Raw genomic sequence first — 18,082 nt, 5'->3', positions numbered from 1 at the left:
AAAAAGGAAACTACAAACCAATATCACTGTTGAATGTAGATGCAAAAATCCTTAAGAAAGTACTGGTCAACAGAATCCAACAACACATTAAAACAATCATATACCATGATCAAGTGGGATTTAACCCAGGGATGCAAGGATTCTTCAGTATAGGCAAATCAATCAATGAGATACACCATATGGACAAAATGAAAAATAAAAACCATATGATCATCTCAATAGATGCAAAAAATGCTTTTCAAAAGAATTAATGATTAACAAATGTAAAGTTGTAGAAACAGAATAGCTGTTGGACCGAGAAATAGGTAACAATTTAGACTGTATATCTATCACAGAGCAGAAAGACTGAACAAACAATTGCCTGCAAGATATGGTTAAAGAATTGACACATATTCCGAAGTTGCTTTCATAAGAAACAGAACTCCAGTAGATGAAAATGGCTGACTGCAAAAATGCAGAAATTAGACTGGTTGAAAGAAGGAGGTTGAGGATGCTTGAAACTTCACCTTGATGCCAACCAGTCTGAGAATTGTGCACAAGCTGATCATGAACCCTGCAGCCCCTCCCTCACACTGCCTTTAAAACCCCTTCCCTGAAAGCCATTGGGGAGTTCTAGTCTTTTGAGCGTGAGCTGCCCATTCTCCTTGCTTGGTGCCCTGCAGTAAACTCTGTACTTTCCTTCACCACAGCCCAGTGTCAGTAGATTGGCTTTACTGCAAATGGATCCAAGTTTGGTTTGGTAACAAAATCACATGTGCTGTGGAGTATTTTATTTGTCCTCTCCCCCAATTGCCCCGAAAGGGGAATAGGAACATATTTAAGTGTAAGTGCTCTGTAGCCAAGCTGCCTGGCTTCATAATCTGACTCCTTGGGTGACTTTGGGCTGATTACTTCATTTCTCCCTTCCTCTATTTCTTCATCTCATAAACAGGGATGATAATCACACCTCCCTTATAGAATCATTGTGAAGCTAAAATGAATCAATGGATGTAGGAGCTTAGAACACACACCTGGCACATAATACATCCTCTACAGAAAATATCTACAATTGTTTCATTTGGCCTCTGCTGCAACCTTCCAACCTAAACAGGCAGCTGTTCTTATCCTTATTTTACATAGAAGGCAAAAGTTGCAGAGAAATAAGCAAGTGCCCCAAAGCACATGCTAGCAAGCAGTGAAGCCAGAGCTTAGGATGTGGGTGTCTGAAGGTCCTTGGCTACCATGTTGAACAAGTAGGGAGGCTGAAGTCCAGAAAGAGGCAGTGACGCAGAGTGCAGGCAGCCCCTGAGGTACAGCACACTGAGTCTGAAGGCTTCTGCAGGCTATAAAGGGGCCTTGGGAGGTGTCCTGTAAAGAGCCCACAAAGTGGAAGTAGGAGATTCAGACCCAAGTCCACTGTGACCTCAATCATCCATGGGACTCGAACAAGCTATTTCATCATCTGAGTCTGTTTTCTATCATGGAAGTGGGGATAATGTCTCCCATCCTGTCTATCCCACAGTGCAGACAAGAGGATCCAGTGAGATTCTAGATGTGAAGGTGCTTTCCAGGTTATAGCGTGTGATACAATATAAATAAATCCCTCCCAGGAATACACACAAAGGACCACTGCATTGGGTATTTTCAGCTCAAATCTCCACCCTCAGTGTTCAATTCTATTCAGTATTCGACTGGACATCAATGGGGGAAAGGATATAATTTGTTGAAATTCTCTTTATTGGAAAACTTTTGTTTAGTGAAGTGAATTTACTGAACACATTTATTAAACACCTACCACATACCAGGCACTCATTGTTTTAGCTGTGGAGGATCTATCAGTGAATGAGACAGGGAAGGTACCTGCTTTGTCTCATGGGGTTTGCAGTGTTGTTGGGGAGAGCTCCAACAACCAGTAAGAAAGTGAACTAAAGTAGCTAATTTCAAATAATCATAGGTGCTATGAAGACAATAAAACTAGGTCATGTGTGGAAAATAACTGGCAAGTGATTTTAGATGGGGTGGTCTAGCATGGGATGTGACACTTGAGCATTTCTGAATAGGAAAAGAAGTCACATGTGTAAGGATGGGTGGGGTGGAGGCAGAGGGAAAAGCTGATTCAATAGGCCTGAGCTTGCAATGATGGATGGCAGGAGGAAGACCAGTGATGTTGGGGACAGTAAGCAAGAGAGGAGGTGTGATCCGAAAAGTAGAAGGGTGTTGGCTCTTATAGGGTCGTGATGGAGTTGAAAATTATTTCTAAGTGAGATGGGAAGTACTGGAGTCTTTTAAGCAAGGGAGGTACATGGTCTAATGTGCATTGTTAAAAAGAAGATTACTCTGGCTGCTTGGCAGAAAACGGTTGGTAAGAAGACAAAAGGAAACCTGGAAGAACAGGTAGGAGGTATAGTGGTTGAATGGTGTGTCCACTCAAAAGGTATGCCCACTTGGGACCTGAAAATATGACCTTATTTAGAAAAAGCACCTTGCCGATGGAAATACATTAAGGATCCCAACATGAAATCATCCTGGATTATCTAGTGGACTTTAATCCAATAACAAGTGTCCTTACAAGAGAAGGAAGACAAGACACAAACACACATGGAGGAGAGAGCCATGTGAAGGCAAAGTCAGAAATTAGAGTGACGAAGCTGAGACAGGCTGGGACCTGGAACCCTTATTGCAGTGCTGCAATGCTTGTACCTGGACAAACGTCTCCTCGATCAACAAAATACAAAGAAATCGTAAGAGACTAAAGATAACTATGTGCCTGCACAGTTGAGGCAGGTTATGGACAAAAAGGTCCAAAAAGACCAAAAAACCAAACTGCCCCTTCTGAAGAGCCTGGAGCCAAAAACAGGGTGTCAGGGTATTGGGAACAAAAGCAGGGTACTGGGCATGCCCCCTGCACAGAACGCCACCAAGGGGATAGGGGCAGACACCACCTAAAGAGTGGGCAGACCCCCTAAACCACACCTAGGCTGCACCCCTGGACACAGCGCTACTCTCATCACATATAAGAAACAGGCTTGCTCCCCCGTAGGAAGCCAAAGAGTAAGAGAACCATGGAATGAGGTTCTCTTACTTCTTACTTGTTCTTGCTCCCCCCTGCTGCAGCAGCAGCCCCAATAAAGCCTTGCCTGGAATTTCTTGTCTGGCCTCTAGTCAATTTCTACTGACTGGGAAAGGCCAAGCACCCTGGTCAGGCTCAGATAGAATCATGAGCCACTGCAGTGAAAGTAATTCAGGGCCGAGATCAGCAGTGAGGCACTTGTGCTCTGGGGAAACTGGCAGAAAAGGTGTTCAGATAGTTAGATATTTTCAGGAGAATCTTTTATGAACCCCAATTCTTGCATCTTCCCATACTTAGAAAAGCACCAAAATCATTCACAGAGGTATCTGTTCCTTGTGACTAACACTGACCTACCAAGATGTGGGCTTGATTGCATGTAACCCTACTCCAAAATCACATACATCCTGCCCTCCTCCTCACCTCTTTGGAGGAGTTCCTCAGAGCTCTCTGAGAGGATGTCTCCCAGGCTAGTCATCACTAAGGAGATGTTAACACCACTCAGTCATTTTCTTTTGTTCTCTCTGCTGTTATCTATATCTATATCTATATCTGTATCCCATCTATATCTATATGTATAGAAATGTATGATGTCTGTGCATAGTATATTTTACATGATTATAATACAAGGCTTAAGAAGTGACCTGGGAAAGGAGGATCTTCAAAGATCTACTCAGAGGACAGGTTACTCTCCAATCAATTAAAATAAAGTCTTAGAAAGCCAGACAGGAAAATCATAAAACCCACAAAATATTACAACCCTTCTGGCAAATTGGAAAGGGTCAATGAGGTCGTAGTTCCAGGAAGAACAAAGTAGAAAATCATGCAAGTCAGTTTAAAGCATGGCTAGGTTGCTGGAAGTGTGGGAGTTGTAACAGCCAGGTAGCTGGGGTGCTGGTGTGTTTGGTACTCAAGAAACTAAGGAATTATTGGGGGTATCTGAGCACAGATACTGCGGCTGTCCTGTTCACCACCCATCACTGCTTCCTCAGAGCTCAGGCCCCTTCATTGATGACAGTTTTTTCTTTCTCTCCATCACCTTTTGGCTCCTCCAGCCACATGCCCCATCCATTCAACACTGTCTTGTGTTCAGGGCTGCCTCCTAGAGGCACAAAGTGCCACTGGTTCCAGTCACAGGGCATGGAAGTACACTGCAGATTGAAGCGCACTTTTTTCATAATGTGATTGGCCCTATCTATATGGGAATACAGGGGGAAGCCAAGTTTGTCCAGAGCCTGGACCTGGACACAGCCGATGTAGGTGATGAGGCCCTGGGCCCGATACTCAGGCATGGTGCCTGCCATCCGCATCTCTCCTGTCTGGTCCATCAGCGCCCAGGACACAGGGGTCCCCTCGGGCCCCAGCAGGCAGAAGGTAGGGAAGTTCTGGATACAGCGCTTGATGAATCTCTGGCTCCTCTCATTGCCACCAAAGTGCCAGAATTTATTCACCAAGGCAGCATGGGTAGGATCCAGCGATGAGAGTTTCAACATGTTTTGATGGCTATTGGGAACAAGAGGAAAGAACAGGCCATAATCTTTAAACCACATACAAGCCCCTGTATCCCTGTCCTTTGAAATAATAAGCTTTTGCTTTAGTCTCCCAGGCCTCCCTTGAGTCTCAGAGGGCTGACTCAAGAGTTAGTGATTAGGAAATGTGAAGATATAGAAATAGAATAGCTGTTGGATTGGGAAACAGGTAACAATTTAGACTATGTATCTGCCACACGGAATCACCAAACTCACAGTTCTCTGCAAGATATAGAGAAAGGCCTGGCACATATTCCTAAGTTGCTTCTATAGGAAGCAGACCCCCACCAGTTGAAAGCTGCTGACTACAAAAGCATAGACGCTAGACTGGTTGAAACTAGAAGGTTGAGGATGCTTGAAACTTCACCTTGATGCCAACCAGTCTGAGAATTGTGCACAAGCTGATCGTGAACCCTGCAGCCCCTCCCTCACACTGCCTTTAAAACCCCTTCCCTGAAAGCCATTGGGGAGTTCTAGTCTTTTGAGCGTGATTCTCCTTGCTTGGTGCCCTGCAATAAACTCTGTACTTTCCTTCACCACAGCCCAGTGTCAGTAGATTGGCTTTACTGCAAATGGATCCAAGTTTGGTTTGGTAACAAAATCACATGTGCTGTGGAGTATTTTATTTGTCCTCTCCCCCAATTGCCCCGAAAGGGGAATAGGAACATATTTAAGTGTAAGTGCTCTGTAGCCAAGCTGCCTGGCTTCATAATCTGACTCCTTGGGTGACTTTGGGCTGATTACTTCATTTCTCCCTTCCTCTATTTCTTCATCTCATAAACAGGGATGATAATCACACCTCCCTTATAGAATCATTGTGAAGCTAAAATGAATCAATGGATGTAGGAGCTTAGAACACACACCTGGCACATAATACATCCTCTACAGAAAATATCTACAATTGTTTCATTTGGCCTCTGCTGCAACCTTCCAACCTAAACAGGCAGCTGTTCTTATCCTTATTTTACATAGAAGGCAAAAGTTGCAGAGAAATAAGCAAGTGCCCCAAAGCACATGCTAGCAAGCAGTGAAGCCAGAGCTTAGGATGTGGGTGTCTGAAGGTCCTTGGCTACCATGTTGAACAAGTAGGGAGGCTGAAGTCCAGAAAGAGGCAGTGACGCAGAGTGCAGGCAGCCCCTGAGGTACAGCACACTGAGTCTGAAGGCTTCTGCAGGCTATAAAGGGGCCTTGGGAGGTGTCCTGTAAAGAGCCCACAAAGTGGAAGTAGGAGATTCAGACCCAAGTCCACTGTGACCTCAATCATCCATGGGACTCGAACAAGCTATTTCATCATCTGAGTCTGTTTTCTATCATGGAAGTGGGGATAATGTCTCCCATCCTGTCTATCCCACAGTGCAGACAAGAGGATCCAGTGAGATTCTAGATGTGAAGGTGCTTTCCAGGTTATAGCGTGTGATACAATATAAATAAATCCCTCCCAGGAATACACACAAAGGACCACTGCATTGGGTATTTTCAGCTCAAATCTCCACCCTCAGTGTTCAATTCTATTCAGTATTCGACTGGACATCAATGGGGGAAAGGATATAATTTGTTGAAATTCTCTTTATTGGAAAACTTTTGTTTAGTGAAGTGAATTTACTGAACACATTTATTAAACACCTACCACATACCAGGCACTCATTGTTTTAGCTGTGGAGGATCTATCAGTGAATGAGACAGGGAAGGTACCTGCTTTGTCTCATGGGGTTTGCAGTGTTGTTGGGGAGAGCTCCAACAACCAGTAAGAAAGTGAACTAAAGTAGCTAATTTCAAATAATCATAGGTGCTATGAAGACAATAAAACTAGGTCATGTGTGGAAAATAACTGGCAAGTGATTTTAGATGGGGTGGTCTAGCATGGGATGTGACACTTGAGCATTTCTGAATAGGAAAAGAAGTCACATGTGTAAGGATGGGTGGGGTGGAGGCAGAGGGAAAAGCTGATTCAATAGGCCTGAGCTTGCAATGATGGATGGCAGGAGGAAGACCAGTGATGTTGGGGACAGTAAGCAAGAGAGGAGGTGTGATCCGAAAAGTAGAAGGGTGTTGGCTCTTATAGGGTCGTGATGGAGTTGAAAATTATTTCTAAGTGAGATGGGAAGTACTGGAGTCTTTTAAGCAAGGGAGGTACATGGTCTAATGTGCATTGTTAAAAAGAAGATTACTCTGGCTGCTTGGCAGAAAACGGTTGGTAAGAAGACAAAAGGAAACCTGGAAGAACAGGTAGGAGGTATAGTGGTTGAATGGTGTGTCCACTCAAAAGGTATGCCCACTTGGGACCTGAAAATATGACCTTATTTAGAAAAAGCACCTTGCCGATGGAAATACATTAAGGATCCCAACATGAAATCATCCTGGATTATCTAGTGGACTTTAATCCAATAACAAGTGTCCTTACAAGAGAAGGAAGACAAGACACAAACACACATGGAGGAGAGAGCCATGTGAAGGCAAAGTCAGAAATTAGAGTGACGAAGCTGAGACAGGCTGGGACCTGGAACCCTTATTGCAGTGCTGCAATGCTTGTACCTGGACAAACGTCTCCTTTATCAACAAAATACAAAAAAATTATAAGGGACTAAGAATAACTGCATGCATGCACAGTTGGGACAGATTATCTGCAAAAATGTCCAGAAAGACCAAAAATCCCAATTGCCCCTTCTGAGGAGCCAGCAGTAAAAAACATTGTGTTGGGAGCAGAAGCAGGGTACTGGGCATGCCCCCTGCACAGAACGCCACCAAAGGGGTGGGCAGACCACCTAAGTCACCCCTCTGTCCTGACCCCTGGACACACCCCTATTCTCACCCCATATAAGGAACCAGCTGGACCTCCCTGCAGTGAGCGAGTGAGGCAAGCTGTTGTTTTTTCTTGCTCCCCCTGCTGCAGCAGGCTCCCAATAAAGGCTTGCCTGAGCTTCTTGTCTGGCCTCTGATCAATTTCTATTGATTGGTGAAGGCCAAGAACCCTGCTGGGTATCAAAGCCACAAGCCAAGGAGTGCCTAGAGCCACCAGAATCTGGAAGAGGCAAGAAGGCTCTTCTCCTAGAGACTAATAAGGGAACACAGACTTTCCAAGCTCTGGACTTGGGTCTTCTGGCCTCTAGAACTGTGAGAGAATAAATTTCTGCTGCTTTACACCACCCAAGTATGTTGTGATTTTTGTGGGCAGGATCTTAATTAGTTCCCAGACAAGAGAGATTGAACCCGTGCCCTCAACAGGCAGTGAAAGCATGGAGTCCTAACCACTGGACCACCAGGGAATTCCCCAGAGCAGCTTCTATCAGACTTACATGGACTTGTATTTATCAGCATTGGGTAATACGTCTTTTCCATCCAGCAGGGAAGCGGTCAATCTCCTTGTTGTCTCAGAGACCATATAGAGAAAGCATTGCGTTTGCTTCACCTTGCCCAATTTAATACCCGCAAGATTTTTTATCACATCATTCAGGCTGGATTGTGAACCTAGATGGAGGAAATGAGGAATCATATGAGATATCATTCTTCTTTTAGATGTCAGGAAAAAGCTGTCCAACAGCTGTAAAGTTTGTGGGTTTCAAATTATTAAAACTTGTGTTCCATCATGAAAAGTCCTCTATGGGATAATGGCAGATCATTCTTACATTAAACAAAAAATGAAAATTGGGATAACACTACAGTTCCTGAATACATCACAGTACAGTTATGACCGTCCAAGGAGATGAGGTACAAAGATAATAACCAAATTTTATTGAACAATTCTATGCACTCAGTGCAGTAGATTGTTGCTACAATGGTCCAAGTTTGTTCCTCTTCACTATTGATTTTTTTCTCCTGAACTGACTATGGGATTGACCATGAAACTTGCTTTGGGCAGTGGAACAACAGCAGCTGTGAATCAGTAAGAAGCTTGAAAAGTGACTATGCACAGAGGTTTGCCTTTTCTCTCTGTTCTTGAGAACCTGTTACTTTCTGTACATCGTCCAAACCACTTCATCAGTGCAGACAGTAGCCAGCCCAGACAAAGCCAGCGTGGAGAGCCAGACTCAGGACTGTGGCTAACTTAGTCCTACCAGCTCATAGACACCTCCCAGCTGACTGCAGCCACAGGAGTGAATTTCAGAGAGACCAACAGAGGAATCAGCCAGCTGCGTCTAGCCCAAACTGCTGACCCACAAACTCATGAGCTAAGTTGTGGTTTGCAGTCACGATTTGGGGATGTTTTGAAAACCTAACTGATAAAACCAGGCATAGTGTTAAGCACTTCCCATTCAAGATCTCATTTAATCTTTAAATGTCTCTGTGTTTTGGATACTATTATAATCCTCATTTTTATACATAAGGAAACTGATTCAAAGGGAGGTTGTTCCTTTCCCTAGATCACACAACTACTTACAGGCCCGACAAGGTCATGATTTTAGGTAGTCTGACTCCAGATAATACATTTTTTTTTTTTTTTGCCACACCATGGCTTGTGGACTCCTAGTTGTGGGATCTTAGTTCCCAGACCAGGGATCAAACCCAGGCCAGGCCTCTGGCAGTGAAAGCACAGGGTCCTAACCACTGGACCGCCAGGGAATTCCCAAACACATTCTCAACTACTAAATTCTCCTTTGTAAATAAGACATAATGGTGAGAGAGAGATGAGACAAAAGGGAAGCTCTGCTCCCATATTTAAGCTCTCTAATAGATTCTGGAATAAATCATGAATCCTTAGCTATTAAGAAATCATATTACTCATGATTTCCTATGTAAACCCCATATGCTGCAGTCTTCAAGTTCTAATTCACTATTGTTGGAGGAAGTCATCAAGAAGACATGGTGCCTATTGACCCATGAGCTGAACCCAGGCAACTGGAGGCTTGCCACTCTCTCTCCTCCTTGGAATGTGGGTTCCACTTGCCTTCCCAGCTCTAGAAAGTGCTCCACAGACACAGCTTTGAGAGAAATATGGTGTTGAGTTATCTGGATTGGATACATGACTGAAGCCAGTTAAGGCCACTATGCAAATGTTTAAGATTTTGGCAGGCAGGTGCAGTGATCTACTCATCCTGCAGTCTCCTAAGACAAGCCTGGAAGTAAGTTCCCTTGCTTATTCAACTTGCCACCTACCAATCTGGAGTGGTCTGCCCCTTTCCTAGGTCTCTCCCTGCCACAGACACATATGGGGACTGGTTTCAGATTTCACCTGGGAAGCTCCCAAAGAGGTTTGTGAACTAACAACTATGGAGGTAGTGGTGGCAGCTGAGAGAAAGAATGGACCACAGGCTGAGTGTCTGTGACTTGGAATAAAGATGTAGAGGATGTCAGGGTGTAATTCAAAATGAAAAATGACCCTGCAGATATAGACATGGGAGATCCCAGCAGCCAGCACACATCCCAGTCCCCTTACTTTGAATCTGCAAATGTTGCTTCCAGTTGATGACTTCTGGTGAGCCAAGGAATTCCTGACATTTCTTAGGGTCCTTGGAGTAGACTTGGTACGTATTGGTGTAGTGATCAAGGTCATCTGTCATCTCCTATTTGGGTTGAAAAAGTAGAATCAACTAAAATGCTGGTATTCAGTGGTTGCCATATTAGTTTTCAGTGTTCCATTATATTGTGATATTTTTAATACTAAAATATTAGCTTTTATGTTGTATTGATTTTACTGAAGGATTATTTACATAATGAGATCAAGTCAAGGACTCCCTTATTCAATAAATAATGAAGAAGGTCCTGAGCAAAACTATTCCTAACTCAGTTATTGCTTTAAATTTTTAAACCAAACAAAAATGATCCATTCAAAATTATTTTTTATACCCCCATGAAACTCATTAAAAGCTTGAAAAGTGGCCGAGTACTGAGTCTTGCCTTCTCTTTCTGCTCTTGAGAACACTGTGACTTCTGTATGTTGTCCAATCCACTTCCATCAGCATAGTTAATAGCCAGCAAAAACCAAACTGGCATGCAAGTCCATACTTGCGACTGTGACTAACCTAGTCCTACCAGCTCACATAAAATGACAACTGAGAAGCACAATTTTTGGCCAAAAGAATAAATCTTGCTCTATCTAATGTAAAGATTTTTTGCATATGTGGACTATGTACATGTCTTCATTAAAACCAAGTAAGTGAACAGGTTAGATGATTCTTCTATAAATTATGAAGCCAAGAAAAAGATGATGAAGTAGATTTGCTTTCTTTAAAAAAAATCATACCATTGTTAAACAAACATCAATTCCATCAATAAGTAAACAAACATACTCATTTAAATATATCTAGCAAAATTATTAAAACTGATGAGGAATTATTTGAGGATGAAGGAATAGATATAAAGAAAATTACTTCAGCCAGTTCAGAATCAGAAAGCTATTTTTTTTTTTTTTTTGGCTGCGCCAGGTTGCTTGCAGGATTTGTAGGATCTCAGTTCCCTGACCAGGTATTGAACCCGGGCCACAGCAGTGAAAGCACCAAATCCTAACTACTAGACCACCAGGGAACTCTTCAGAAAGCTTTTTTTCCTAAAATATCTGGGAAATATTAAAAAAATAAATACACTTCCTATTCATCAAGGCTACTCCTGATCAAACTTTATTTTTAAGAGTGATGTCACCAAAATGTCAATGTATGAGACCCCAGCCTCTGCCCCTCACAAAGATCAATAATTAGACACCTATTCATGCACAAAAACAGCTCTGGGAGAGCTCAGGAGCCCACTTAAGGAGCTTCAGCAACACAGTAGAACAAAAAACCTGAGGCTAACTGCATGAAAAGAGAAGAAAGACAGCCTCATTTTGCCTGCATCATTCCATCCACCAAGCCAGCATTGCTCAGTGCTGAGAAGGAAATCCTTAGCTAGAAAGCTCTCCCTCTCACCAAGAAAGGAACAACAGGGTGAATGACCAGCTTCCCCAGCCTTCAGGGCACCACGCAAAGGTCCCATCTCTGTTTCATCTCACCCAGAGTGGCAAAACTGTGCTGTATAGAGATGGTTAGGAACAAGGAAGAAAAACAGGGGCTACCAGTAGTAGCTATGTAGCGGTAGTGATTCATAGCTCACTCTGACCTGCTCTGCAAAAAAACGCAGCAGCTTTTGCCCCTAAAGAAACCAATAGTCAGTATCAGACCCCCTGCAGATTTCATCAAGTTTTGCCCCACAGGTATTCACATTCTCTGATATAAGCCACCTGAGCCCCTCTTTATTTCCTCCCCCACCAGCTCCTGCGGGAACCAGGGAATTGCACCAACAGTCAGCAGTCAGCTCTACAGCTGCACGAGTGCAAGACACCAGCCTCGACCCCTGTGGCTGACAACCACCACCTAGCACATGTTTGGGGCTAGCCCATCCAGCTGTATACTTGCATGCCGCTGGCCTGATGACTGTCACTAGCCTCCACTGCCATTCACACTGAGAGGGAGACTGTGCAGTCATGGGAGAGCACATCGATAGCTAGGGTCCTCACAGCTGTTTGTGGGCCTGGATCAGGCCCTGTCATCTGTGACTGGCCTGCACCACTGCACTAACTTGCAGCAGGCCCCTCTAGCTGTACACCTGCATGCCCCCAGCCCAGCCCCCAGCCCAGCCCCTAGCCCAACTCCCACCACCAGTCTCCACTGCTGTGCACTCACAGCAAGATTCAACAACCACTTTCATGCATGCCAACAGAGAGGGACCCCATAGCTGCCAGTGCACCTGCAGTTGGTCCTGGCCCTTGCTGCCTGCCCTGGACCCCACCATTATGTATGTGTCTGCAAACGACCACTGCCACTACCCAGGAACCTGGAGCTGGCCCCCACAGCTGTGTACAGGCACACTGCTGGCTCCAGCCACTACCACTGCTTGCCCTGGCCCATAGCCACTGCACTAGGAGGCACCACTGAAAACCCCAACAGCCTTGCAGCCACTTTGTTTTGTTTTGTTTAAAATATTTATTTATTTAGGCTGTGCCAGGTCTTAGTTGCGGCATGCGGGATCTTTAGTAGCAGCATGTGGGATCTTTTAGTTGCAACATGCGGACTTCTGAGTTGTGGCATGTGAACTCTTAGTTGTGACATGCATGTGGGATCTAGTTCCACGACCAGGGATCGAACCCAGGCCCCCTGCATTGGGATCGTGGAGTCTTACCCACTGGACCACCAGGGAAGTCCTGTTGCAGCCACTTTGGACTTCCTGCAATGCTCACCAAGGATCACACAGCTGTCAATGTGGATCCCAGTAGCCTGAGTCAAGAAGACATCACGTACACCACCCAAACCAGTGCCACTACATGCCCCTGCACTTGGTACCCCAAACCACTAGACTTCAGGTCACAGCACAATCCAGAGTGCCTCTACCCATGGATAAAATTTTCCTTTACCAAAGTCAGTCCATATGGAAGAGGTGACTGTTTCTTCAAAAGCTCAGGCACTTATGCAAGGATTCAGGGATCAGAAAGAATCAGGGAAACATGAAACCACCAACAGAATACAGTAAGCCCCCAGTAGCTGGCTCTAAAGAAATGGATATCCAGGAATTTCCTAATAAAGAATTCAAAATAATTTTTCAAAAGATGCTTAGAGAGTTTTAAGAGAACACAGACATGCAATTTAACAATATCAGGACAACAATACAAGAACAAAATGAGAAGTTCAGAGATGGAAAACATAAAAAAGAACCAAACAAAAATTTTGGTGGTGAAGAATATGATGACTGCACTGAAGAATTCAACTGAGAATTTCAACAGCAAACTGAACCAAATGGAAGAAAGAAGGTGACCTCAAAGTCAGACCAATTGAAATTATCTAATTAGGAAAGCAAAAAGAAAAAGAATGAAAAAATAGTGAGAAAATCCTATGTGGTCTATGGGATACTATTAAAAGAACCAGTTTGTGAATTATTGAAATTCCAGAAGTAGAAGAGAAGGAAAGGGGGAAGAAAGTTTATTTAAAAAAATAATGACTCGAGGAGGGGGGAGTCAAGGAAGGGAGGGAATACGGGGATATGTGTATAAAAACAGATGATTGAACTTGGTGTACCCCCCAAAAAAATAATTAAAAAAAAAAAAAAAAGGATCATATTGGGTTGGCCAAAAAGTTTGTTCAGATTCTTCCACAACACCTTACAGGAAAACCCAAATGAACATTTTGGCCAACCTATGTAATACATACACACACTGGTGCTGCAATTGATGACAATATCAGTAATCAGAACTTCAGTGTTAGAGATTCAAATGTATTTTCTGTTTTTATTAAAATTCTGCCTCTCGTATATTAATTTCTTTTTGGCCCTTGACCTAGTGTATGTAATGTGATTAGCCTGCCTTTATTAAAGTCTAATAAATGTAAAGTTTTATGAAAAAAAAAAAAGAAATAATGGCTGAGAACTTCCCAAATCTTGGCAGAAACTTGGATATACAAGTTTATGAAGCTCACAGTTCACCAAACAAAATCAGCTTGAAAAGAACCTCTCTTAGACACATTATAATAAAACTGTCAACCCCCCCCCATAAGGCTATCAGCAGATTTCCCAGAGACCTTGCAAGTTAGAAGGAAATGGGGGGAATATATTCAAAGTGCCAAAAGAAACAAATTACCAACCAAAGTACTTTACCCAACAAAGTTGTTCTTCAGAAATGATGGCAAGATAGACTTTCACTAACAAACAAAAACTGAGGAAATTCATCACCAAAAGACCTGCCTTATAAGAATGCTGAAAGGGGAACAGATCTCAGAGCTTTCTGAGATGCTCTTCCTGGGTTATGATCCTCAGATTTGTCTCGAATAAAATTTTCCAGTTCTTTCTGAAAGAAAGAAAGAAAGAAAGAAAGAAAGAAAGAAAGAAAGAAAGAAAGAAAGTGCTAAAAGGAGTTCTTCAAGCTGAAATGAAAGGATGCTAATTAGTAACAAAAAAACACATGAAAATATAAAGCATACTGGTAAAAGTCAGGATATAGTCAGATTCAGAACACTCTAATATAGTAAGATGATGCTATGTTAGCCACTTAACTTTAGTATAAAGATTAAAGGACAAATATTAAAATATCTATAGCTACAATAATTTGTTAATGGATATCCAACACAAAAATATAAATTGTGACATTAAAAATATAAAAAGGAGGGAGCAAAGAGATAGAGTTTTTGTATGCAATTGAAGTTAAACTGTTATCAGAATAAAATAGACTATTATATATATAATATATTTTACATAAGCTTAATGGTATCACAAAGCAAAAACCTACAGTAGATTTACAAAAGAGAAGAGAAAGGAATCAAAATTACCACCACAGAAAATCATCAATTCACAAGGTTGCAAGAGGAAGAAAGGAACAAGAGAACTACAAAACAGCAGAAAACAATAGGATGGCATTAGTAAGTTCTTACCTCTCAATAAGTACTCTAAATGTAAATGGATTCAATTCTTCAATCAAAATATATAGAGTGGCTAAGTGGATTACAAAACAAAAAAGATCAACTATATGTTGCCTACAAGAGACTTTAAGCGTCATGGAAACACATAAGCTCAAAGTGAAGGGGTGAAAAATGTATATCATGCAAATGGAAACCAAAAGAGAGCAGGAATAGCTATATTTGTATTATACAAAATGGACTTTAAGCCAAGAAAGGTAACAAGAAGAAAAATCAAAAAGGCCAATTCGAAACTTTGATGAAAGAAATTGAAGGAGACATAAACAAATGGAAAGATATACCTTTGGATTTATGGTTCATGAATTGGTTAAGGGTTCATGGGTTGAAAGAATTAGTTTTGCTAAAATAATCATATTACCCAAAGCCATCTGTAGACTCAATGCAACCTTTATCAAAATTCCAATAGCATTTTCACAGAAATAGAAAAAAATCCTAAAATTTATACAGAACCACAAAAGACTGAATAGACAAAGCAATCCTGAGAAATAAGAACAAATCTGGAGGCTTCATTCTTTCTGATTTCAAACTATACTACAAAGCTATAGAAACTAAAACATTATGGAGAAAGACACTGGAACTCACCAAAGAAGACACCCCACATCCAGGGACAAAGGAGAAGCCTCAATGAGATGGTAGGAGGGGCACAATGACATTAAAATCAAATCCCATAAATGCTGGGTGGGTGACTCACAGACTGGAGAACAGTTATACTGCAGAAGTCCACCCACTAAAGTGAGGGTTCTGAGCCCCACGTTAGGCTTTCCAACATGGGAGTCCAGCAATGGGAGAAGGAATCCCCAGAGAATCAGACTTTGAAAGCCAGCAGATTTGATTGCAGGACCTCCACAGGACTGGGGGGAACAGAGACTCCACTCTTAGAGGGCACACAAAACAGTGTGCTCACCAGGACCCAGGGGAAAGAAGCAGTGACCCCATAGGAGACTGAACCAGACTTACCTGATGGTGTTGGAGGGTTATCTGCAGAGGTGGGGGACAGCTGTGGCTCACTGAGGAGACAGGGGCACTGGCAGCAGGGGTTCTGGGAAGTGCTCATTGGCGTGAACCCTCCCAGAGTCCACCATTAGCCCCACCGAAGAGCCTGTAAGCTCCAGTGCTAAGTAGTCTCAGGCCAAACAACCAGCAAGGTGTGAACACAGTGCCACCCATTAGCAGACAAGCAGATTGAAGTTTTACTGAGCTCTGCCCACCAAATCAGACTAAAGCCTTACTGAGCTCCACCCACCCAGCCCTACCCACCATCAGTCCCTCCCATCAGGAAGCAGCATGAGTCTCCTAGATAGCTTCCTCCACAAGATGGCAGACAGCAGTATCAAGCAGTATCAGCAGTATTTTGTCTTGTGGAACTGAAAACCACAGCCATAGAAAGATACAGAAAATGAAAAAGCAGAGGACTTTGTACCAGATGAAGGGACAGGATAAAACTGCAGAAAAACAACTAAATGAAGAGGAGATAGGCACCCTTCCAGAAAAAGAATTCAGAATAATGATGGTGAAGATGATCCAGGACTTTGAAAAAAGACTGGATGCAAAGATTGAAAATTTTGCCAAAGACCTAGAAGAATTAAAGAGCAAACAAACAGAGATATGCAACACAATAACTGAAATGAAGAATACACTAGAAGGAACCAATAGCAGATTAACTGAGGCAGAAGGGCGAATAATGACCTGGAAGACAGAATGGTGATAATCACTGATGTGGAAAAGAATAAAGAAAAAAAATGAAAAGAACTGAAGACAGCCTAAGATACCTCTGGGACAATGTTAAATGTGCCAACATTCACATTATAGGGGTCCCAGAAGGAGAAGAGAGAAAGGACCCGAGAAAATATTGGAAGTGATTATAGTTGAAAACTTCCCTAACATGGAAAGGGAAATAGCTACCCAAGTCCAGGAAGCGCAGAGAGTCCCAGGCAGGATAAACCCAAGGAGAAACACACCAAGACATCTAGTAGTCAAATTGACAAAAATTAAAGACAGAGAAGACTTATTAAAAGCAACAAGGGAAGAACAACAAATAACATACAAGGGAACTCCCATAAGGTTAACAGCTGATTTCTCAGCAGAAACTCTGCAAGTCAGAAGGGACTGGCATGATATATTTCAAGTGACGCAAGGGAAGAACCTACAACCAAGAATATTCTACCCAGCAAGGATCTCATTCAGATTCGATGGAGAAATCAAAAGCTTTACAGACAGGCAACAGCTAAGAGAATTCAGCACCACCAAACCAGCCCTACAACAAATGCTAAAGGAACTTCTCTAAGCGGGAAACATAAGAGAAGAAAAGGACCTACAAAAACAAAAACAAAATAATTAAGAAAATGGTAATAGGAACATACATATCGATAATTACCTTGAATGTAAATGGACAAAATGCACCAACCAAAAGACACAGCCTGGCTGAATGGATAAAAAACAAGACCCATATACATGCTGTCTACAAGAGACCCACTTCAGATCTAGGGACACATACAGACGGAAGTGAGGGGATGGAAAAAGATATTCCATGCAAATGTAAATCAAAAGAAAGCTGGAGTAGCAACACTCATATCAGATAAAATAGACTTTAAAATAAAAAATATTACAAGAGACAAGAAAGGACATTACATAAAGATCAAGGGATCCATCCAAGAAGAGGAGATAACAATTTTAAACATATATGCACCCAATATAGGAACACCTCAATACATAAGGCAAATGCTAACAACTATGGAAGAGGAAATGCAAGGCAGAGATAGAGACACAGATGTAGAGAACAAACACATGGAAACCAAGTGGGGAAAGCAGAGAGGTTTGGGGGGCGATGAATTGGGAGATTGGGATACCAAATTGTACACTCTAAATATATGCTGTTTATTGTTTGTTAACTGTATCTCAATAAATGTTCTTAAAAAAAATTATGGTACTGGCATAAAAATAGACACATAGACCAATAGAATGGAATTGAGAGCCCAGAAACAACTCTAGCATATATGATCAACTAATATTTTACAAAGGAGCCATGAACACTCAATCAGGAAAAAACAGTCTCTTCAATAAATAGTACGGGGAAAGCTTGATAACGACATGCAAAAGAATGAAATTTGATCCCAATCTTACACCACTCAAAAATTAACTGAAAA

At 42.3% G+C, this 18,082-nt stretch overlaps 1 protein-coding gene across 3 annotated transcripts in view; it reads right to left on the bottom strand.

Annotated features, from left to right (window-relative positions):
- Positions 1–1,591: 1,591 nt before the first annotated feature.
- The window catches only part of LOC130848189 (glycine N-acyltransferase-like), a 32,714-nt gene continuing 16,223 nt past the window's right edge, over positions 1,592–18,082 (bottom strand). For 2 of the 3 annotated variants that reach the window (XM_057726305.1, XM_057726303.1), the window contains exons 4-6: positions 9,947–10,073; positions 7,869–8,040; positions 1,592–4,549 (exon numbers count right to left, since the gene is read on the bottom strand). In XM_057726305.1, coding sequence (XP_057582288.1) covers positions 4,042–4,549; positions 7,869–8,040; positions 9,947–10,073 — 807 coding nt within the window. In that variant the 3' untranslated portion in view covers positions 1,592–4,041. The remainder of the gene's footprint in view (positions 4,550–7,868; positions 8,041–9,946; positions 10,074–18,082) is intronic. The other variant, XM_057726306.1, reaches the window with a different exon arrangement.

Source organism: Hippopotamus amphibius, chromosome 3 (genome assembly GCF_030028045.1).
Source record: "Hippopotamus amphibius kiboko isolate mHipAmp2 chromosome 3, mHipAmp2.hap2, whole genome shotgun sequence".
Taxonomy (NCBI): Eukaryota; Metazoa; Chordata; class Mammalia; order Artiodactyla; family Hippopotamidae; genus Hippopotamus; species Hippopotamus amphibius.
Note: the sequence above shows the minus strand (reverse complement) of the source record. Positions and strands in the feature narration are given on the sequence as shown.